Source organism: Canis lupus, chromosome 8, assembly GCF_048164855.1.
Source record: "Canis lupus baileyi chromosome 8, mCanLup2.hap1, whole genome shotgun sequence".
Taxonomy (NCBI): Eukaryota; Metazoa; Chordata; class Mammalia; order Carnivora; family Canidae; genus Canis; species Canis lupus.
In genome coordinates this window covers 51,854,869-51,878,491 of record NC_132845.1, presented here as the reverse complement: position 1 = coordinate 51,878,491, position 23,623 = coordinate 51,854,869, and the positions used below count along the sequence as shown (strand labels likewise).

The following is a 23,623-nucleotide window of genomic DNA, read 5'->3' as shown; positions in this document are numbered from 1 at the left end:
TCTTGGATATAGCCAAATTGTTTGAAAATTACTGGTCTCTAGCAGCTGTTTCCAAACTCTAGTGCCAGTGAGAATTATTTAGAGAGCTTGCAAAAATGCAAACTCTTAGGATTTATCCAAAAGATCTTGACTCAGGGAGGCAAAGCTGCATTGTAGCTAAGAGTACAAACTTTGAAATTGCCCAGTTCAAATCCCACCATTTACTAGCTCTGTGACTTTAGGCAAGTCACTTCAGTCTGTAAGCCTTAGTTTCCCTAATTTTAAAACAGGGATTAAAGAGGTATATGACCCCAGAGAGAGTAATAAAAATTAGTCTGGGTTCTTTTAGAAACAATGAACCTGCCTCTGTGGTGCAACCTCTGGGTAAGACTCCCAACCATGTACGCCTGTGGTGATCCTTCTGGTGCCTCTCTGAAATGATGCCATCTAAATTCCTCCTCACTTTACTTGGTACTTCCCTTAAAACATAAGGTTTTAAAATCAAATACTTCCCCTGTTAAGATTTTCTTTTTTTTTTTTTTTAAGATTTTATTTATTTATTCATGAGAGAGGCAGAGAAATAGGCAGAGGGAGAAGCAGGCTCCATGCAGGGAGCCTGATGTGGGACTCCATCCTGGGATTCCAGGATCAGGCCCTGAGCCAAAGGCAGACACTCAACGGCTGAGCCACCCAGGTGTCCCCTGCTAAGATTTGCATAAGACTTGCCCAAAACATTCAAAGTGCTGCATCAGAAAACTACAAGTGGTCCTTGTAGGGACAGGCAGAAAAAAGAACATAATTAATCCATGCCCTTCCTTTATACCATATAAAGGACCAACCCAAATGATCTGAAACCCCAAAGATTCAAGCAGATAGAACCCTGGGGAATCCTGCTTCTTTCCCATATTCTTAGATGTAAGTGTTCATGTCATAATTATATTGGTATTTAGAAGAAAAGGGAACCAGCCCAGTGGCAATAAGCATCACTATTCCCAGACTGTGGTCTCTAAATGCCATTTCACCAGGATTCCTTGAATAAATGTCCGATTCATGTTCTGGGGCAAGGTAATGAACAAGAAGAGCCTTGAACATCTTGTCCTTCCAGAGAGCAGGTGAGCTATCAAAGACTTCTGGGGTCATGTCAAAAGAGCCCAGGAGCTAATCCAAAAGGATTTCCATTAGCAAAGGATGAGACTATTTAAGCATTAACAAATTATTATAATTTTTTAAAAGATTTTATTTATTTGAGAGAGAATGAGCATGAGTAGGGAGAGTGGCAGAGTGAGAGGGAGAAGCAAAGTCCCAGCCGATCAGGGAACCCAATTCAGGGCTCGATCCCAGGACCCTGGGACCATGACCCAAGCTGAAGGCAAGATGCCTAGCCAACTGAGCCACCCAGGCACCCCACAAATTATTATAATTGAAAGATGTCAAAGTATACTCAAATCTATGAATTCATAATGATAATTTTAAAATCCTCACTGGCCACATTTGGAGGTTGCTAGATATGACAGGTTGAATAGTATCTCCCTTTTAAAAAGATATGTCCATGTTATCCTACCTAAGTACCTGTGAATATAACCTTGTTTGGAAATGAGATCTTTGCAGACATAATTAGAGATTCTGGAATGAGATCTTTCTGGATGAGGATGAGCCCTAAATTCAATGACAAGTCCTTAGAAGAGAAGGAGAAACAACGAAAAAGAATTTGTGAAGGTGAAGGCAGTGACAGGAGATACGAAGCTACGAATCAGGAAACAGTTAAGTTAGCCTGTGGCCCCTACAGGAAGCTAGGAAAGGCATGGAACAGATACTCTCTCAGAGCTTTGGAAGGTACCCTGCTGAAACCTTGATTTTGGACTTCTGGCCTCCAGAACTGACAGAGAATAAATTTCTGTTATTTTAAGCCACCAACTTCGTGATCATTTGCTATGGCAGGCCCTAGGAAACTAATACAGACTGGGATACCAACGCATCCTTTCAAAAAATGGTAAATAAAGGGGGAAAAATCATGCATATACTTTGCCTTTCCTTTATAAATTATATTACAAGGTAATCAAATAGTTGAGCAAAAATTCTTTTTTCATAGAAGAGTCTTAGCTAATCAATGCAGAAGAATTTCTAGGAGTAGAGTACCATGTTTTTGTCATCTCTAATGAAATCAGTGGTCTTCTAGGCAATACTCATCAAAGGCTGTAAAATCCATCAGATGAAAGGCAGATGGGGAATCTTAGGATGGATGGGTCGGGCTAACAAAGCATGGACTCACTGATTACTTTTAATACCACACAAAAATAGACAACAGGACACTTTATGTCTCAGGGTATTGCTGTAAGAAGTACATAGCATCATCTATGAAGAATTCTGGCTAAAATGCTGAATCTGGGGGCACCTGGGTGGCTCAGTGTTGAGCGTCTGTCTTTGGTTCAGGTCGTGATCTTGGGGTCCCGGGATGGAGTCCCACATCAGGCTCTCCTCAGGGAGCTTGTTTCTCCCTCTGCCTATATCTCTGCCTCTCTCTCTGTGTCTCTCATGAATAAATAAAATCTTAAAAAAATAAAACATAAAATCAAATGCTGAATCTGGATTTAATCGGACTTTTAAATATCACTACCAGGGTACAGGAAATAAAAAGAAAAAAGAAACAGGGTAAACACCACCACAAGGTTGCAAATTAGATATACACAGAATATAAGAACTAACACAAGACAAATGACCTAGTTTCTTCAACAATAATGGCAAGAGAAGAGAGAAGGGGAAAACAAATGCAGATTAAAAGAAACAAGAGACGTATCAACCAAATGCAGCACGTGGCACTTACTCAGACCCTGATTTGAACACCCCTAGTGTAAAAAGACACTTCATGGGACAATCGGGGATTTTTGACCTTTGATTGCATATGAGAATTGATAGAATTCTTTAGAATTATTACACTTTCTTTTAGGCATGATGATGGTGATATTGTGGTTATGTTTTTTAAAAGTCTGTTTCTCAGGACCCCCAGGTAGCTCAGTGGTTAAGCGTCTGCCTTCAGCTCAGGGTATGATCTCGGGTCCAGGATGGAGTCCCGCATTGGGCTCCCTGTAAGGAGCCTGCTTCTCCCTCTGCCTGTGTCTCTGCTTCTGTGTCTCTCAAGAATAAATAAAATCTTAAAAAAAAAAAAAGTCTATATTTCTCAGGCACATAGAAGTTTCTACAGATAGAATTATGTAAATTTAGGATTTGCTTTAAAATAATTCAGAGATTTGCAGTGAAGGTTTAGTGTAGATTAAATAAGAGTATACACATGCTGATGGTAGTTGGTGCTGGGTTGTGGGCAGGCGTGGATTCATTCAACTATTCTATTTTGGAGTATGTCTGAAAGTTCTCATTATATAACGTTTAAAAAAAAAAAAGGTGGAAGGAGGATAACAGAGGGACTCCTCACATTAATAATCTGTTCATGGAGCAGTCTGATCATAATCTTCCTTCCTTCTGTGATCTGCCAGTAGAGGTAGGTGATGATTCTAGAAGAGAAGAAAAAAAAGATGACAGATACTTTTGCCAATGTTCTGCAGTCCCCAAATTCCAAAAGGGCTCAAAGAAACTAATATTTGCTTACAAGTGGACTTTGGCCCTACAGTGTCCTTGAAAAGTTGGTCTGAGTGAGTTACAGGTTAAATACATCACAGCAACGGTTCTAGGTTCTGGGTGGCTCAGTGTTAAGTGTCTGCCTTTGGCTCAGGTCATGATCTCAGGGTCCTGGGATTGAGCCCCATGTCAGGCTCTCTACTCACCGGGGAGTCTGCTTCTCCCTCCCCCTCCAACCCTCCTCTATCCTCCCACCCCCACTCATGCTCGAGTTCTCTCTCTCTCTCTCTCTCTCTCTCTCTCTCAAGTGAGTAAATAAAGATTAAAAAATAAATAAAGAGCAACAGTCCCCAACCTGGCTGTACAGAGAATCAGGTGAAAGATGGAAAAAAGACTCATTTCACGGCCCCTTCTCTGATCCATTGACTGAGTTTCCTGGGGCATAGGGGCCAAACAGTATTTTTAGAAATTACACATGATTTTAATGTGTAGCCAGAGTTTGTGAATCTGGATAGTGCTATTCAAACTTCAACATGACACAAATTTCCTGGGAGTTTTTCAAAATGCAGGTTCTGGGATTCCGTAGGTCTGGGGTAGGGTCTAAGATTCTGGATCTCTAGCAAGCTCCCCAGTGAATTGGTAATTTGATGCAACAAGCTGCTAGGAAACCTGAGCATTTTAAAGAGGCAGATAACAACCTAGTCTGGGGAGGGAAGGCATGCCCAGGAGCAAGGACATCCAGGTTGTAGCACGCTGTCACTCACAGACCGTGCAGCCTGGAACTTATCTCTGCAAGTCAGCCCATTGCTGTCTTATCACTTCCACCTGTAAAACTAAGAGGTTGCTCTGTAAGCAACATCTACTGGTTCCACTAATCTGTGCTTTTGATTTGTATCTCTCTCTGGGAAGAGTTGCTATCTCTAATGCCATCAGGCCTAGGCTTCTTTCTTTCTTTTTTTAAGATTTTATTTATTTATTTGAGAGAGAGTGAGCGAGCACACATGAGTGGGGAGGACAGAGGGAGAGGAAGAAGCAGATTCCCTGCTGAGTGGGGAGCCCCTATATCCCAAAGGCAGCTGCTTAACCCACTGAGCCACCCAGGTGCTCCAGGACTAGGCTTCTAAAGAGGGATAGCTATTAGCCAATCAACTATTCATGTAGGAAGATGAATCCAATCTTGGCAGTTCTTTTTTTTTTTTTCCACAAGAAGTCAGATATTGATCATTTTTATTTGAAAATGGAAGAATGCTATCCTACGTACCAACAATGCCCAATCCATTTGAACGTAACCACAATCTCAGGAAGAATCACACATGTGATTTTCCTAAGCATTCTCAAATCCAAAATTTCATTTTGTTTTTATGTTATTTCTTAAGAGGGGACATAACAGGTATTACTTTTTCATAAAACAGGCAAAAAAAAAAAAAAGCGCACAAAAAAACCAAAACGAAAGACCTAGGGCAAGATGATAGCAAGGAACGGTTTTTAAAAATTCAAGGGCAAAGTGAAGACCATCCAGAATACTGATTTGTGGCCCTCTGCTTTCCTGGCAAACCTCCCTGAGTCTATTCCCAGGTGAAGTTAATGGCACATTTCCCCCCAGGTTCCCAAACGTGCTCCACTTACAGCACAATGAGGGTGAGGATGAAAAAGAAATGCACACTTCCAATGAGGTTCTGGTAGATCCAAACAACCCATAAGTAGCTGGGCCTTTTACTCAGGGAGTCAATCCAGCCGTAGATGGAGTGAATGAAGAAGGGTAGACCTCGAAAGGGACCACAGTCAGCTGAAGGTTTCAATCTGATAAAACAAGGGATAGAAAAACATCTCTAGCAGGAGACTCGGGGCATAGCTTTTTTCTAGAATCAAATGGTCCTTTCTGAGCCCTGGACCTGGAGCCAGAAATTCTTGCCTGCTGATACCCTCTCCCTCCTAGCCTCAGCTGCTATGTTTTGTGCTCATGACCTGCACTCCGAGGATCAGCTCCCACACAGGGTTCACATTGGATCTACTGGTCACCAATCCAAAGAGCAGGCAATGAACTCTGTGGCATCCCAGCTTGCAGAAATGAACTGGGTGGTCAGATTATTTTTCCGGGGAAGTCAAACTAGGAAATACAAAGAAGAGACCCTGTGATCTGTGGAAGCTGATGCTGTGGCAATGGTGGCCATGTGTAGCAGTAGGAAATAGCAGAAACTAGAGGGAAACTAGGAACTGGTTAGGAAGAGGGAAAAAAGAGAGACGCAAAGACATCATAAAACAGAGGAGCCTGGCCTGAAGCCACCTGAGTTCCTGATAGTTCTATTTCTGCTTATGTCCTAAAAATCAACTCATTCATTCATTCATTCATTCAATAAAAGTTTATTGCACCTGTACCAGGTGCTGTGCTAGACACCAAGCCCTGGAGATTCCATAGGAAAGAGCAGACCTGGATTCCACCCTCTCAGGCTTACATTTTACCAAGAAAGATGGACAACTAATGAGTCACGATTAAATAAAGATTCAAATGAAGGCATTTCTGACCATGAATGATGGAATAAAGAAAAGAAACTGCCCTGAGAGAAGGTGGAAGTGACATAGATAAGGATGGTCATGAGGATCACATCTTGAAGATGACCTCTGAGCCGAGAACCAGAGGGTATACAGAAGGCCATCGAGCAAAGTGGGAAGAACATTTCAAACAGAGGAGCCGGAGTGGGGTGAAGCTGGAGAGCTAGGAAGGAACCAGCTCAAGCAAGGCATTAAATGTTTATTTAGCTGAAGGCTGAAGTTCTGTCCCCATTCTGGGAACAGTACTTTGAGGAAGTGAGGAAGCTGCACAAAGCCACCTGATGGGTGGTAACCAAGCTAAGATCTATTCCCTTCTTTGGTTGTTGTGTCTGCTGATTACCAAGGGAACTTACCAAGGGAACTTGGGTGCAACAATGTATTAAGCATATCTTCTCACTTCTCTTGACATGGGGGTGGGGGGGTACTGACCCTGGAGAGATAGCCTCTCCTGGGGCTACCCTACATCTTTCATATGCAAACCAACTGATCCAAGAGCCCATATCCCACCTTCCGCCTACTCTATCAGGTTCTCACACTCAGGGTCACTATCCCCTGCCCTGTTCACCCGGGGCCAGGTACCAAACAACTCCAGACAGCCCCTATATCTCAAAACCCACTGAAATTGTTCCAACTTGCCAATCCTAAACCTGCCTACTCTTCCTCACCCTTTCCTTCCCATAGAAACCACAACAAAGGCTCTTGCTCACGTTTTCTCCTCACTCCCTCTGCATCCTGACCAACCCTGGGGTTTCCTCACGTGGCCCTCTGTGGTGTGGTATTCCCATCCCCCGCCACCACCTCTACTGGGATCTGAGAATAACAGATCATCTTTTCAGCAGCATTTTTATCTTCTGATCTGCTGGCCTCACCCTTGATAATAAAGCCTACATTTTAAAACACTCACCTACCCCATCTCTAACACCTCACCACAAGGCCACTATCTCTCCTACCTCCAGATGGTGATGGCCAGGGTGCACAGGACCCCAGTGAAGGATGGGAAAAACAGCAAGAAGATGAAGAATGTCATCATCTGTGAGGCTCGCCAGGCTTTGCTCGGAGGCTGGAAATTCATCATCAGGCTGATCTGAAGAGAGAGAAGCATCATCTGTGACCAGAGAAGCAGGCCAGATGGACCCCAGCCAGGCACTGGTTTCTTGATAGCCTTCCCAGCACCACCAGCCCCTACCCTGCCACCCCAGTGCAATTCCAATCACCCCTGGGGTCACAGGGGACTGAGAGAAGCTGATTGATTCCAACTTCAGACTGACTCACATTTTTGACGTAAAACATGATGAAAAGAGTAATCATTTGGATAAAGGGCAGCAGAGGGCAAAAGAAGGTTCCAATCCTATGAGGGAGAAAGAGTGTCAGAGGTCACAGGGAGACACACAGAGTGGGGAGTGGGGGCAGATATGGACTGTGGAGTGAGGGGAAAGACAGTGTTACGGGCTGAACTGTTTCTCCAAAATCCATATGCTAGAGTCCTAACTCCTAGTACCTTGAAATGTGACTATATTTGGAGATAGGGCCTTTAAAGAGATAATTAAGGTAAAATGAGGTCACTAGGGTGCGCCCAAATGCCATCTGACTAGTGCTTTTAAAAGAAGAAATCAGGACACAGATACTTACAGAGGAATCATGTGAGGACACTGGGAAAAGGTGCCATCTACAGGCCAAGGGCAGAGGTTTCAGAAGAAACCAACCCTACAACACCTTGATCTTGGACCTCAAGCCTCCAAAATTTGAGAAAATAAACTTCTGGGAGCATCTGGGCAGCTCTGTCAGTAAAGCGTCTGCCCTCAGCTCAGGTCATGATCCCAGGGTCCTGGGATAGAGCCCTGGGTTCAGCTCCCTGTTCAGCGGGGAGTCTGATTCTCCCTCTCCCTCTGGCCCTCCTCTCTGCTTGTGCTCTCTCTCTCTCTCTCTCTCTCTCTCTCTCAAATAAATAAATAAATAAATAAATAAATAAATAAATAAATATTTTTATTTATTTATTTGAAAGACCGAGGGGGGGCGGGCAAAGACACAGGCAGAAGGAGAAGCAGGCTCCATGCAGGGAGCCCGACACGGAACTTGATCCCGGGTCTCCAGGATCAGGCCCTCGGCTGGAGGTGGTGCTAAACCACTGAGCCACCAGGGCTGCCCAATAAAATCTTTTTTAAAAAAGAAGAAAATAAATACGTTTCTGTTGTTTATTAAGCTACCCAGTCTGTGGTACTTCGTTATAGTAGCCCTAATAAACAAATGCTGCAAACCAAGAAAATCCCTACCATACCCAGTAACCTTAGCTGCTCTCCTTCCCAGCTTTAGAAAAGATATTTTGCAGAAAGCACCACCCACATACCACCAAATGCCCTTCAGCAAGCCCTAACTGAGGTGTCCTAAATGTGGGACATGTCCCATTCCTCCCTTCATGGCATCCAGAATGTCTGACACCCTACAGGGACAGTAAAAACTGCATTGAGTTACACATGAGAAGGTCATTCCCCCTCAATTCTCCTTAATGCTCCTGAGTACCAAGAAAAGAAAATCTTACTTTGGTGGGCCTAACATTTGCCAACCTCCCTTTTTTATCCTAAAAGAAAGGTTGGGGTGGGCATCTGGGTGGCTCAGTGGTAGAGCATCTGCCTTTGGCTCAGGGCCTAATCCCAAGGTCTAGGATCAGGTCCCGCATCGGGGTCCCTGATGGGGCCTGCTTCTCTCTCTGCCTGTGTCTCTGCCTCTCTCTGTGCATCTCTCATTAATAAATAAATAAAATCTTAAAAAAAAAAAAAAAAGAAAAGAAAGCATGGGAATAAGGTTTAAACTGCGAGCCTTGGCAGACAGCAGCACCCAGCTAGAATTTAATGACTATGATGGGCCTAGCTTTATTTTATTTTTTAAAAAATTGAGATTTTTCTTCAAGTAATCTCTACACCAGAGATAGGGCTTGAACTCACAACCCTGAAATTAAGAGTCAGACCCTCTACTGACTGAGCCAGCCAGGTGCCCCCAGTTTGACTTTATTTTTCAAGTGACTTGCAGATTTTCTCAAATGACACTGCTTTCCATTTATGGCTGTAAAATATAAAGATTCCTTTAAAATGTATTTAAGAAAAAAAAGAGGACAAACCATAGAAAAAATAATATTAAGTGAAAACCAGTACTGGTGATATGTAGGTATGCCAAAAAATGGGTAGGTTGGTGTGCAGAACACAACTTTGGGAAACACTTACCTCATCTCATTTCTACCATTGTCCGTAATCTACACTTCCTTTCTGTCATTCTGTTAACCTTTTTTTTTTTTTTAAAGAGAGAGAGAGAGTGAGCAGGAGAGGAGCAGAGAGAGAATCCCAAGCAGGGATTGACCATCCAATGGTCAATAGTGTGAAGGCTTGATCTCTAGGGTTCAAAAACCTGGCCAAAGTAAGCACCCAGTAAATAAGGATATGCCATTATTATCACATCAGCTGATTTATGCACATCATTTATTTAAAAAATTGAGAGTGCTCAATATGCACCATATGATCCAACAATTCCACTTCCGGGTATATATCCAAAAAAACTGGGGCAGCCCAGGTGGCTCAGCGGTTTAGCGCCGCCTTCAGCCCAGGGCCAGATTCTGGAGACCTGGGATCAATTTCCACTTCTCCCTCTGCCTGTGTCTCTGCCTCTGTCTCTCATGAATAAATAAATGAATAAAATCTTAAAAAAAAAAAAAAAAAAAACTGAAAGCAGTCAGGTCTCAAAGAGATATTTGCATACCCATAATCAGAGCAGCATTATTCACGGTAACCAAGAGGTAGAAGTAACCCAGAGGTCCCTTCATGGATGAATGGATAAACAAAATATGGCATAGCCATACAATGGACTATTTAGTCTTATAAAGGAAGGAAGTACTGGTGTACACCACAATATGTAGAGCCTGAAGAACATTATGCTAAGGGAAATGAGACAGTCACAAAAAGATAATTTCTGTATGATTCCACTAACATAAAGTATCTAAACTGTCAAACTGATAGAGAAAATAGAGTGCTGCTTGCCAGGGGCTGGGAAGGAGGAACTGCAGAGTTCTTGTCATGGCTACAGAGTTTCAGCTTGGCAAGATAAAAAGAGTCTGGAGATCTGTCGCACAGCTATGTGAATATACTCAACACTTAACAATACATTTAGAAATGTTTAAGATGATATTATACTATGCATTTTCCTACCACAGTTTTTAAAAAGTGCTCAGGGCACCTGGGTGGCTTGGTGGGTTAAATGTCTGCCTTCGGCTCAGGTCATGATCCTGGAGTCCCAGGATGGAGCCCCATGGGGACATTTAACCCACCAAGCCACCCAGGCAACCTGAGGGCTCCATGCTCAGCAGGGAAGGCTGCTTCTCCCCCTCCTTTCGCTCCTCCCCTATTCATGCTCACTCCCCCCACTCTCTGTCTCTTAAATAAATAAATAAATAAATAAATAAATAAATAAATAATCTTTAAAATAAATTAAAATAGAAAGTGCGCATCAGGGTAACAGTAGCCACAATATCCCCACTTACAAAATATATCTGAGTCAGTGTGAAGATTTTCAAAACTTACCACACCAGAGTTTGTGCATAGATCAATTCCAGGACATTCCTGGCGATGTCAAACTCCTGTAAGCCAAGGCTTGTTATAAACTGCATCCCAATGAGTCTGTGAAAAGATCACTGAGGTTAGTACCCAAATCATCAACTCTCTCCTTCAAAAGATTTCCTGCAATCAACAAAGTAGAGCCTCACCAGTTTTGAATAAAGTCATAAGTTCCCTTGTAAGTGTCTGGAAAAGTTCCAAGTATAAGCATATTTTCAAAGAAATAATTGATGGAATTAAGGGGAAATGGAATTAATACAATGCATTCAAATAGAGGTACTGCTGAAGTGGTTTAAAAAAATTGTAGATGGGCGCCTAAGTAATTTAGGCTAAGCATCTGATTCTTGATTTCAGTTCAGGTCATTATCTCAGGGTAATGAGATCCAGCCCCACGTCAGGCTCTGGGGCTGGGCATGAAGCCTGTTTAAGATTCTCTCTCCCTTTCTCTCTGCAACATCCCCTGTCTAAAAAATAAATAAATAAAAATAAAAAATAAAAATTCTAGAGGACATTATTTAACTTATCCCACCTGCTATTTAAATAGATACTAGTTATAAGTTAATAATAGATATTATTTAAAGGAGATAATTATTAAAATTATCCTACCTATTTATCTCATTTATATCACTTGTTTGCTTGTTCAACCTTTTTCTCAGGGATCAGATAAATTCAGCACCTCCCAACTCAAGTAAGCTGAACATTTTTCCATTTTTGGTTATTGTTACTGGATTAATAGTGCTTTCCCATTTTCTAAACCCACAAGAGGAAGCCAAGGTCTCCATTTATTCTGAGGAAACTTGACCCCTTTGATTTCTTCATATAGAGAGAGTGTAAACAAGACAAAACAAAACACACACACACACACACACACACACACACACAAAATGCCATCAAAAAGCCCAAAACAGAACAAAACAACCTCCTCATCTTTATGTCCAGACCCTAGACAAGAGGCTGTAATAAAAGTGTGTTTGGGCAGACTGAATGAGGGGGTTGGGCATGCAACCTACCCATTGAGGAAAGAATTTTTGTGTTATGCCATATTATCACAGGAGCAGCTTGTAGAAACATGTAAGTGTCCATGAGGAATAAGATGCTCCACATATTATTGACAAATAAATGAATAAATCAATGAAAAAGGTCTATACATGGGCCAGTAATAATATTGCCTCAATTCTGTATACCTGGTGTCTAAAATAATAATTAGCACATTAACCAAATTCAATTAAATGAATCATGACATAAATCTAATGTAATGTCAGGGAAAGATGCCACAGCAGAGTGTTAAGATTAATAAGAGCAAACACGGGGCGCCTGGGTGGCTCAGTGGTTGAGCATCTGCCTTTGGCTCAAGTCGTGATCCCTGCAGGAAGCCTGCTGTGGAACATGGTTCCAGGACCCTGGGATCACAACCTGAGCCAAAGGCAGATGCTCAACCACTGAGCCACCCAGATGCCCCACTTTTTTTTTTTTCAAGAGAAGGTTGGAAAGGGCCAGCTCAACCAAATGAACTTGGACAATAAGACTGTCGGATAAAAGTGAATTTTCGGTTAATTCAAGAAGAAAGGAGTGTCCCAAAGAACAAGAGGCAGACTTGTAACAGTGTACGCCAAAGTATATAAGGGACACTTACATAGTCAGTACATACCCATACTTCCTGCTCAGGCAAGACTATGACTCTGGTTCCAACATCAGGTATTAATTACTAAAGGCTGACAAATATTTACCTCCTCAGGAACTCGCCCAGGAAGGAATCAGCTAAAGAGAACACAAAATCCATCAGAAGAAGTCGGTAGATTTCCTGGCCAATGAGGGTTTCCCAACACTGAAAGGCAAATAAGAGTCAGGAGATGGAAGGGGCTATTGCTTCCTGCTCAATTCCCCTCTGTTCCTGGCACCCTGCACTCATTAGGACATGGCTGGTGGCTCAGTTTGACAGAGTCCTTGTGTACCCAGAAAAGCAGACCTACTCTGGGCAGAGATGCACCATTAATTTGTTGAGTTTGTTTTCAAGGGTGTTTACTCCCTTTCTGTGCCCCTTCCTCCCCCCACCCCCAGTAAGTCTTGCCCCCCACATGTACCTCAAACTTTCTCTTCTCATTATCTCTCCTTTTTTTTTTTTAAAGATTTTATTTATTTATTAAAGAGAGCGTGCACGAGCAGGGGGACGAACAAAGGGAAAGGGAAAAGCAGAATCCCCACGCAGCTGGGAGTCCAAAGTGGGGCTCTATCCCGGGCCCCCGGGATCATGATCTGAGCCGAAGGCAGACACTTAACCAACTGAGCCACCCAGGTGCCTCTTCCCATCTCTCCTCTTAAAACTTTTCATCCCTGTCCTATGCTTCTGGATCCAATTTCTCAGCTAGCCATCACTGATGATAATGCCTTCAGTCTTTTTTCTTTTTAATATTTTATTCATTTATCCATGAGAGACACAGAAAGAGAGGCAGAGACACAGGCAGAGGGAGAAGCAGGCTCCATGCAGGGAGCCCGATGTGGAACTCAATCCCAGGACCCCGGGATCATGCCCTGAGCCGAAGGCAGATGCTGAACTGCTGAGCCACCCAGGCGTCCCCTTCAGTCTTTTTATTAACCTTATGAAAATCCATTAATAACTGCTTGACTAAGAAAGAGGCCTAGGGGTTTAGCAGGCTAGCACAAATTGGAAGGCTGAATTAGTTCATGAAACTGGTGGTCAATTACCTCTGCCAGAAATCAGTGCTAAGAGCTGATGACTGGGAGCTTTTAAATTTGACTGAACAAGTAGAGGGAGGTTTGGGGTGCACAGCCCAAGGATGAATGGATGGAGGGAGCAAGGGAGGGAAGGAGGGATGGAGGGATAGTGGGAGGGATGGATGGATGAAGGGATGAATAGATAAATACATGGATGGATGGAAGAATAATATGATATTTAAGATTATGAGTAAAAACTCTGAGAAACTAGAGAAATTCACTTTCTCCCTGGTGGTCAAAGGATAAGAAACCAAACTCAAGGCAAAATAGCATAGAAATCTCACCTCTTCACCAGCCTGGGCCACAATGTTGAGCCAATAGTAACAAAGAATTCCAATGATTGATATTTTCAGAAAGATGTTTCTAAATAACAGAAGAGAAAACAACTATCATTACCTTCCATGATAGTCATTAGTACTGAATATTTCCTTTTGGTCACATGTTAGGACTAAAATTCCTGCTCCCCTGTAGTTTGAGTGGAGCCATAGGGCTAGTTCTGGCAAATGAGTTGTGAGCAGAAGTGATGTGTGTCACTTTGTGTCCCTTCTAGCCTGGAGCATTTAAGTGCCAGTGACACTCTCCAGAACTCACTATCTTCCCTCTGGAATGGATATCAGCAAAATTCCAGATGGTTGCTGCTCTCAGCCTGGATCCCTGCATGAATGACATGACCAATACTCCCCGCCATCCACAAAGGACATATAATATTGACCAAGAAATAAATCTTTGGGTTCTAAGCCATTGAGACTAAGGAGAGAGAGGATGTTTTTTACTGCAGCGTAACCCAATTTATATCAACTTCTATACCATCTTTTGGTGCATCTCCAAACTATCTGACTTCACTTCTCGTTGTAATAATAGTAAATGTACATACTATTCACTGGGGGCTAACCATGGACAGTACACTGTGCTAAGAACTTCACTGAATCATCTTAATCTTTATAACTTAATGCTAAACATTCTACAACTCTTAATATTTACAACTCTATCACCAGATAGAGAGTGTTTTATATCCCTCAGAGGTGAAACAATTTGTCCAAGGTCACACAGCTTTCCAGGGGCATGACAGAGATAAAAACTGAGAACCATCTGCTCTCATAGCCTGAGCTCTTAAACCCAGTTACTTCACCTAAATCAACACCTGCTGGTTTTAATGAGATTTCAGCCCTGGTGTACCAAGAACTGTGTGCCACTAAACCAGCGGTTTTCGAGGTGTGTCTTCCAACCCATTTAGCATTAGTGCCCTCTGTAAACTTGCTAGAAAGCCAAATTTTCAAGCCCCACCCCAGATCTACTGAACCCGAAGCTTTGGGAATGGGCCCAAGCAATCCCTTCAGGTAATTCCGGTGCATGCTGAAGGTTGAAAACCATTGTGTTAGACTCAGCTCCATGAAGGAAGGGAAATGGATATGTCTTTTTCAATGCCAGATCCCCAATCTCTTCCCAGTACCTAGCTTGCAGTAGACCCTCAATATCTATTGGATGAACATGTACCTTTATTGCAGGGGAGCTCCAGGTTAAACTTGAAAACACGCTCATCTAAGCTGAGAAAAGCTCATCTTAGTATATGTGCTCCTGAAGCAAGCTTGAGGAAAGCTCATCTTAGATTGAAAAGAATTGTATATTCCTGAGCTTTCTCATTTTCTTTTCATGCAGAGAAGATATTTGAATATGTTGTGAAGCAGTACAAATGGCTGGTGTATGAAAAGGCAACTAACCTCTTTAATAATCAGAAAAAACACAATAGCAAAGTGATTGGTTCCAAATGGCCCACTGAGCACACATGTCTACCATCACTCCATCCAAATTCCCCAAATGAGATGGGAGAGCTGGTCAGCAGTCAGATTGCAGAGGCCATGGAAGGCAAAGGCTCCGGAACTGATCTATGCAAACTCAATTTGCATTGTACAGACCTATTATTATTATAAACACCACCATAACCAGAAACTGGTCAGAGAAAAGGCCAAGAAAAAAGGACAAAATTTGGGTACTTTTATGCTTTGTTTACCAAAACCCTGGGGCCACCTCTAGCACGAAAAGGCACACCCTCCCAGCCAATGAATTGCCAAAAGCACTCCCTCTACCTCCCCATGGGTGGGGAATTTCAAAAATGCACCTGTTTCTCCCAGCTGAGGCATGGCTACCAGGGCTCATAGCTTGACTAATGGGAACGGTGAATAAAGTTCAGTCCCCACACAACCCCTCAGCCAGGAACTTTTCTGCAGTATACAACCTGCACAACTGTACATCTCATAATGGAGAACTATGTTAATCCTCAGGCTGATGGCAATCGGGAAAGCTAAGCCATAACTTTGAGCAAAGGGCAGGTGGATTTAACGGTATTTTCTGAGTGCGTTTTGGATTCTATGGCTATTAACACACACCAAACACACTTTCTTCTTGGAATTCTTTCTAGAAAACAGAATGTTGGTACTTGAGCATGACCTGTTCTAGCTCCCACCTTACTTCCCTCCATGGAAACAGAGGCTGTCATTGGATGGGGCACACCTACCGGATCAGGAGGGTATAGACTTCGTGCCGGGGCATCTCATACCGCTCCACCAGCCTGAACAGGGAATAGAGGCGTGGCACAGCCAGGTTGATGCAGGACACAATGAAAGGCAATAACAGCACCGCCCCAGGGTCCTTGTGGTTCTTCAGGAACTGCAGGGGATGGAGGCAAAGAGCTGAGATGCCAAGTGTGCACTGAACTCCTTCCTGCCTCCCACAGAAGACTGCCCATGATGGGGAAACCTCAGGGGTAGCTCCTCTGGCGTACTTATCCCAAGCCAAGCATCACCCACAAGATGGCACACGATCCTCACTACAGCCCAGCAGGTGGGTATGAATAGACTTATCTGATTGGCAAACTGAGGCTCAGAGAGGGGAAAAATCTTGCCCAAGGTCACCAACCAAGAAGTGGCAGATTTGTACTGGGTCTATGTTCCTCAAGGGCCTGAACTCAGTCATTCTGTGACTTTACCACCCTCGACAAGAGGTCCGGGGCGATGAGGATGTGCCCCTGGCTGTTGGAGCAAAAACTTCCATCTGCTGAAGCTACAGCACAAGGATAAACCTGAAAACACACTCATCTAAGCTGAGAAAAGCTCATCCTAGTATATGTGCCCCCGAAGCAAGTATGATAGAATGCTCCATCTATCACGATCGATCACAGGAGAATGTTTCCTCCCCTCTTCTGTGTGGCCCTGTTCATCTTCAGCAGGCTTCACTGTCCTTGGGTGCTGAATTAGGGGAAAGCAGAGCCCCTGCCAGCCCATGCCGGACTTTTGTCCTCTTCAGTTCAGACTGAGGTCTAAGGTGCCCCTCTGCCAGGCATCCTTGGAGTAAAGGATTCCAGTGGATTTTTCCTCGGTCTTCCACTATCCCTATCCCTTCTTTGCCTCCCCGCTCCCAAGGCCTGACTCTGCCTCTCTTTACCTCTGGATGGTTTTGAAAGTCCCGCTTGCACTCTGGGCAGTATTTTTGTGGCCAGGGTAAGGTGGATTCAAATGCTGTCCCCTCACCATGCTTATAAGCTGCAAGGTCTGGAGCCAGAAGCATAGCTTCTTAAAGCCTCTTTTCCCTGTCCATATAATAAGGGGATTATGGCCTTAACCCATAGAGCCATCTCAAGAATTAAATGAGACCAGAGGCGCCTAACTGGCTCAGTTGGTTAAGCATCCAACTCTTGATTTCAGCTCAGGACATAACCTCAGGGTCCTGGCATAGAACCCTGTGTCTGCATCGGGCTCCATGCTCAGTGGGGAGTCTGCTTAAGATTCTCTCTCCCTCTCCCTCTGCCCTTCCCTCCTCTCTCCCTTTCTCTCTTTCTCCCTCTCTTTATCTCTAACATAAATATTTTTTTAAAAATTAAATGAGACCAAATAAGGCAAGGTGTGGCCCCTAAATAACACAGGTAGGGCATCATTCATAGGAAACTGTAGTTGCCAATGAGTATGACCCCTGGAGTTGTACAAAGGGTTGTTCCTGCCTGGCATAGAGCAGGTGTTCAAACAATAGGAATGATTCAACCTCTGCCTCCTCACCTCCTTCACTGCCCTCCTTCCCTTCAGGTGGGTGTAGAGAAAAGGTTCCAGGTAAAGAAGAAACTCAGAAGTCTTCTTTATGCCTATAGCTCTCTGGTCACAGTATCCATCCTAGGTAGCATTGCCAAGCCCTTCAGCATTGAGACTTCATTTCCCCTCTTTCAGGGCACACCTTCATCTGGTTAATGGAAGACCCTTAGGCTTATATAATCCTACATCCATTTTCTTGCCAGCTTCTCCTTTACTTATTCACTGTTTTGGTTGAGCACCTACTACGTACGAGCTATTAGGCCTGGAGCCCGGCTACCATCTTTTGAAGACAGTTGTATAAACAGGAATTTTCAATACCACACATGACAAGGGCATGGAGAAAGCCGGCAGAGTTAGGAACACCCAACTCAGTCTAGTGAGGGTGGTGGTGGTGAGGAAATGACACCGTGTTGAAATCTAGAAGAGGAGGAGTTTTCCAGATAAGGGAATTAGGGGAGGTGGGGTGGAGAATGAACTGCATGTTTCCCACCTAAAGATGAGGAAAGGCATGGTGTGTTCAGGGAACTATGGATGTAGCATTTAGTGTTGCTGGTGTGTAGGATATGGGTAGTTGTGGGGTGTTGAGTCTAGAGATATGGACAGGGATCAGATCATAGAAGATCTGTCAGTCATGCCATGGAAGATAGATTTTATATGGAGGGTAATAGGAAGCCATTAAAGAAGGTGACATAATCAGACCAGCTTGTACCATAATTCTAGAGATCAACAAACTGGCTACAATTAGCCCCATTTTCCAAGGGATTTGAAAGCTGAAATAAAAAAAAAATACTTTGCCCAGACCACCCAGCTAATTAGTCTCAGAGTCCATATCATTAGGAAAAAAAGAGAAAAGAGCTAACATTCCTTCATTACCCATAGTACTAGACACCAAGTAGATTCTTCACATAACTTTTCTCAAGGCCTGACCACACACCTACAAAGTCAGGATCATTCCTGTTTTGCAAGGAAGAATATGGGGCTCAGGGCTCAGAAAGGTTAAATCATTCACCAAAGTCCATCATATCACAAGACTTACTGAGTATCTACTTGGTGCCGGGGCAGTAGGAGGCATTAGGGATGTAATAATGAAAGAAGAAACCAAAACTTAATCCCAGGTCTGTGGTCCAAGTGCCCACCTCTCCACTAGTCCCAAGCTTCTTGCTCTGAGGTGTGCACACACATCACCAGGGGACATTGTTAAGATGGATTTGGACTCCATGGGCCAATGGAGGGCCCCAAGATTCTGCATTTTGTTCATAAGCTTCCAGCTGATGCCAGTGCTGCTGGCCAGAGTCTGGTTTGAGTAGCAGCTCTACACTGCTCTCCCCTCCAGGATCTCATCCCTTCTCCTGGTTCTGTGCTATGGACCCTGGGGCTCCTGCCCCTGTGGTTACCTCTGAGTTGTTCTCAGCCAGGTAATAAACAGCTACACAGCAGGCAACAGCCACTCCAGTAGACACAAACCAGGCTGCCAGGTGGGCAGACAAGCGGATCAGCTGCTGATTGAGCGTTAACTTGACATTCTCCTGAAGGATTTCTGACAAGTTTTCCTACAAACACAAGAAAGACAAGTTGGTGCACAGTACCCTCTCCATTGTGAGCAAAGACTCTTAGAGTGAATGTTTGCCCCTTCAAGCCACAAACCCATCCCATACCCACAGAAGAAAGGGGAAAGTTCATGTCATATGCGGATTATGAGAGACTCATGGGAAAATCTCCAGTGGATCAAGAACCCCCATCACTGCAACAAACACATTTTCCAGATGGGTGTTTGAATAGATGGGACCAATAGGTTGGGACTGTGCTCTTCAGGAAAGCACTTTGAGGTCAAGAAACTCTTTTTTGAAGAATAAGGCTGGGTATCTACACAAAGGAAGTTAACATCTTCAAACCTCTTGTCAAAGCCCCTTATAAATTTTGCTTCTTTTTTTTTTCCTAAAGATTTTATTTATTTATTTGAGAGAGAGAGAGAGAGAGAGAACAGAGGGAGAGTGAGAGGGAGAAGCAGACTCCCTGCTCATTGGAGAGCCAAATGCATGCGGAGCTCAATCCCAAGACCCTGAGATCATGACCTGAGTCATGGGTTTGAGTCTGGGTTTGGTCTTTCTATTTACGGGTTTGTTTGGTTTTTTTTACCTCTTTCTTTTTAATAAGTTTTTTTTTTTCTATAGACCTGGGCATTATGAACATTTTCAGCTGGTAATTCTGTGTTGTGACAACATTCCTATGCATTGCAGGATGTTGAGCAACATCCCCAGCCTCCACCCACTACACACTAGTAGCACCCACCCCCTAACTGAGACAATCAAAAAAAGTCTTCAGATATTTCCATATATCCCCAAGGGGCAAAATTGTCCTGAGTTGAAAACCACTAGAAAAAATGTTAAACTTTAAACTGGGAGGTCAAGAAGCATTTACATTTAACATTTTGATATAAATCACTAAACTGCCCTCCAGTAAGCTGGTACCAATAACAGAGCCACCGTATTGTGTGAAAATGTTCATTTCCCTAAACTGTCACCAGCACTAGACGTTATGAATATTTTTAGGTGTTTTTGGTTTTGTCTGGTTCTTTTTCTTTTCTTTTTTCTTTTTTTTGGTGGGAGGGGGGCAAGCTCATGAGCCATTAAAAAAAAATCATTATTACTTAAAGAAAAGTTACAGGGGTGCCTGGGTGGCTCAGCAGTTGAGCATCTGCCTTCAGCTCAGGGCGTGATTCCAGGGTCCAGGATTGAGTCCCACATTGGGCTCCTTGCGGGGAGCCTGCTTCTCCCTCTGCTTGTGTCTCTCATTAATAAATAACTAAAATCTTAAAAAAAAAAAGAAAAGAAAAGAAAAGAAAAGAAAAAAAAGAAAAGAAAAGAAAAGAAAAGAAAAAAGAAAAGAAAAGAAAAGAAAAGAAAAGTTACAGACATACAGAAGGAACTTGGCTGTGGGAAGCTGCTATATAAAGCAAGCTTGCCTTACCCTTATTTCAGTGCTAAGATTCTTCTGTCTCAGCTTGACAGCTGTTTCATTAGTTACAGTGAAGTCCCAGCAGAAAATAAGTTTAGCGATCCCTCTGGAGTAAATGTGGGGGTTAATGAAGTTGTTTCGGAAATACCTGGCCATGCTGTGGAAGGCAGAAACCAAAATACTCAAGGGTTATTGGAATAGGCATCGGGGAGTGCAGAAATTAAACAAAAGAAAGTCCTATCATTAACAGTGAAAGGTAGTATGAAGAGCTAACATTGGGTTCTACTGGAACAATGCAATCACCAACATAATGATTAGGAGCACTGGCTTCAAGACCTGACAGGCTTGGCTTATAATCACGGATCACCACCCAGGCGATGGTGGTTGTTTTAATTGCTATGAGCCTCAGTTTCCACATCTACATAATGGGGATAACAGTACCCACTCACAGAGCTTCTATGAGAATTGTATGAGTTTCCACTTGCTGCTGCACCAAATTGCCCCAAATTTAGTGGCTTAAAACAACACACATTTATCCTCTTACTGGAAGTCAGAAGTCAGAAAATGATTCTAAATCCAAGGTGTTGGTAAAGCTGTGTTCCTTCTGGATACTTTAGGGGAAGATCTGTTCCCCTGCGTTTTCCAGCTTCTAGAGGCTCCCTGCATTCCTTGGCTTATGGCCCCCTCTCATCTTCAAAGCCAGGAGAGGAGCATCTTCTGTCCTCTCTGACTTTGACCTTTCTGTAAGATGGGAGCACTTAGAAGGACCCCTTATGATTAACTGGCCCATTTAAAAATCCTTAATTTAGTCACATCTGCAATGTCTCCTCTGCCAGGTAAGGTAACATATTCATGGGTTCTGGGGATTAGGACATGACATCTTTGGGAGACGGGAGCAGTGGGAACTGGTCAGCCAACCATGAAAGGTAATGTAGCGGTTAGAACAGTAAGCACTTTATAAAGGCAGATGCTATTCTCATGGCAATGTCAGCAGGATTCATTGAAATCAGCCCAGGATGCACCTAGCACTGAGCCTGGTAATGTAAAAAATGCTGAGTAAAATGGACATTACCTCTTCAAAATTTGAGACCACTGACTTAACAGCAGTTTAAGAAACACTTCCTTGTTTAAACGAAATAGGAAAAAATGAAATCTCATTTATTTTGAATTACTATGCTGGCAGTGAGGTTGTTACAGGCTGAATTGTATACCTAAAAGTTCGTATGTTGATGTCCTAACTCAGTATCTCAGAAAGGGACTGTCTTTGGAAATAGGGTCTTTACAGAGGTAATTATGTCAAAATGAGGTCATCAAGGTGGGCCCTTGTCCAATATGACTGGTGTCCTATAAGAAGAGGAGATTAAGACTCAGACATAAATTGAGGGAAGACTGTGTGAGGCCACAGTGAGAAGGCGGCTCTCTATAAACCAAGGACAGAGACCTTGGAAGAAACCAACATGCCAACACCTTGATCTTAGACTTCTAGCCTGCAGAACTTGAGAAAACACATTTCTGTTGTTTAAGCCATGCAGTCTGAGGTCCATCATTATGAGACAAAGGTTGAACATTTGTACCTCCTCTTCAACAGTTATCAAAGGGACGATTGTCCATCCATGCCCTTCTTGCCATACAACTAGTTGGGGCACTACATCCTTACTTTCAGACTGACCAATTTCTTCTAAAGCACAGAAAAACCTCTCTTCTTCCAAACTTATAGTCTGACAGCATGATCAGACAGCAACAGAAAGGTGAAATTGCAGAGAAATGGTTTCCTGGGTCACTTTTGATTCTCTTGAATTTTACCTAAATCTAAACAGTTCAGAATCAAGAAATGCAGAGGCTCCATACCTGAATAGCAAACTGAAAAAACAGATGATCAAACATGCTCCGATTGTGAAGATGTAGGCCAGCTGCATGTTGTAGGATGCCCTGCCATTCCCATGCCGGATCGTAGAATTGGTGTAAAAGCCATAGTACATCACTGTGTCTCTAAAATAACCCTGAAAAAATAAAATAAGTAAAATAAAATAAAATAACCCTGAAAGGGACAATAAACCCTAGATCAGGGGGGTCTACAGAGAAAATGATGACTATTATCAACCAGCACAGTTCATCTTTCCCATCTGCATGAAACTTGCATCAGTCAATTTAAACCTTTTGTTTAGGGAAAGGGCACCCAAGAGCACTAAAAATGTAGACTTTTTATCACTAGGCTCTTCAGGCTGGATAGGATTCTCAAACCTTCTCTATAATGGAGGGACCAAGCTGTCACCACCTGAAACAGTGATCAAGAAAAGTGTGACTAATACCAAGAGAGCCAGCCATTACTGGCCTCTGTCATCTGTTAGGTATTATGGTCAAACATGTTCAGAATGAAAGGAATCAAGCCATTAGGTCAAAATGACAATTAAAAAAAAAAAGACAATTTACAGAAAATAAGGGGCCAGAGTAACAAATCAGAAAGACCCATAAGGAAACAATCAGACAATTCCAGAAGATAGGATGTTGGTGTCTGCATGACAACTGGCCTGATTTCTGCTACAAGTCAATGTCAAGAAAAAAGGGGGCCATGTCTGGAAAGATCATTCTAGATTAATTCATATTTCAGAGAAAAAGCCACCGAATGCAAAGTACAGGCTCTAAATGGATCCTGGTCTGAACAAGCAAGCTATGAAAGACATTTTGGGGACACCTGAGGAAATCTGAATACAGTCTGGATTTTAAATAATATTAATTTTAATTTTTCTAGGTGTAATAACTGCAGAAAGTGTCCTTATTTTTCAGAGATATATGTTGAAGAAACTCAGAGTAGGGGTGCCTGGGTGGCTCAGTTAACTGTCTGCCTTCAGTTCAGGTCATGATCCCAAGGTCCTGGGATCAAGCCCCACATTGGGCTCCCCGCTTGTTGGGGACTCTGTTTCTCCCTCTCTCTCTGCCCCTCCCTGTGCATGTGCTCTCTCACTCTCTCTTTCTCAAATAAATAAATAAAATCTTTTTTAAACAAGAAACTCAGAATAAAATGTCCTGATGTCTGTAATTTACTGTAAAATGCTTCCAAAAACTAATACAATAAAATAATGTGTCAAAATATTAACAATTTAAAAACCTATGCAATGGTTTACTTGGTTTATATGAATGTTTATATGAATGTTTACTTACTATTTT

At 42.9% G+C, this 23,623-nt stretch overlaps 1 protein-coding gene across 5 annotated transcripts in view; it reads right to left on the bottom strand.

Moving 5' to 3' along the window:
• Positions 1-23,623, bottom strand: part of TMC5 (transmembrane channel like 5) — a 70,356-nt gene that overhangs the window by 8,198 nt on the left and 38,535 nt on the right. For 4 of the 5 annotated variants that reach the window (XM_072835949.1, XM_072835950.1, XM_072835952.1 and 1 more), the window contains 11 exons: positions 22,307-22,458; positions 20,471-20,615; positions 18,898-19,053; positions 15,940-16,091; positions 13,712-13,790; positions 12,422-12,519; positions 10,662-10,757; positions 7,372-7,447; positions 7,050-7,183; positions 5,176-5,349; positions 3,407-3,485 (listed from right to left, as the gene is read on the bottom strand). In XM_072835949.1, the coding sequence (XP_072692050.1) occupies positions 3,407-3,485; positions 5,176-5,349; positions 7,050-7,183; positions 7,372-7,447; positions 10,662-10,757; positions 12,422-12,519; positions 13,712-13,790; positions 15,940-16,091; positions 18,898-19,053; positions 20,471-20,615; positions 22,307-22,458 (1,341 nt within the window). The remainder of the gene's footprint in view (positions 1-3,406; positions 3,486-5,175; positions 5,350-7,049; positions 7,184-7,371; positions 7,448-10,661; positions 10,758-12,421; positions 12,520-13,711; positions 13,791-15,939; positions 16,092-18,897; positions 19,054-20,470; positions 20,616-22,306; positions 22,459-23,623) is intronic. The other variant, XM_072835951.1, reaches the window with a different exon arrangement.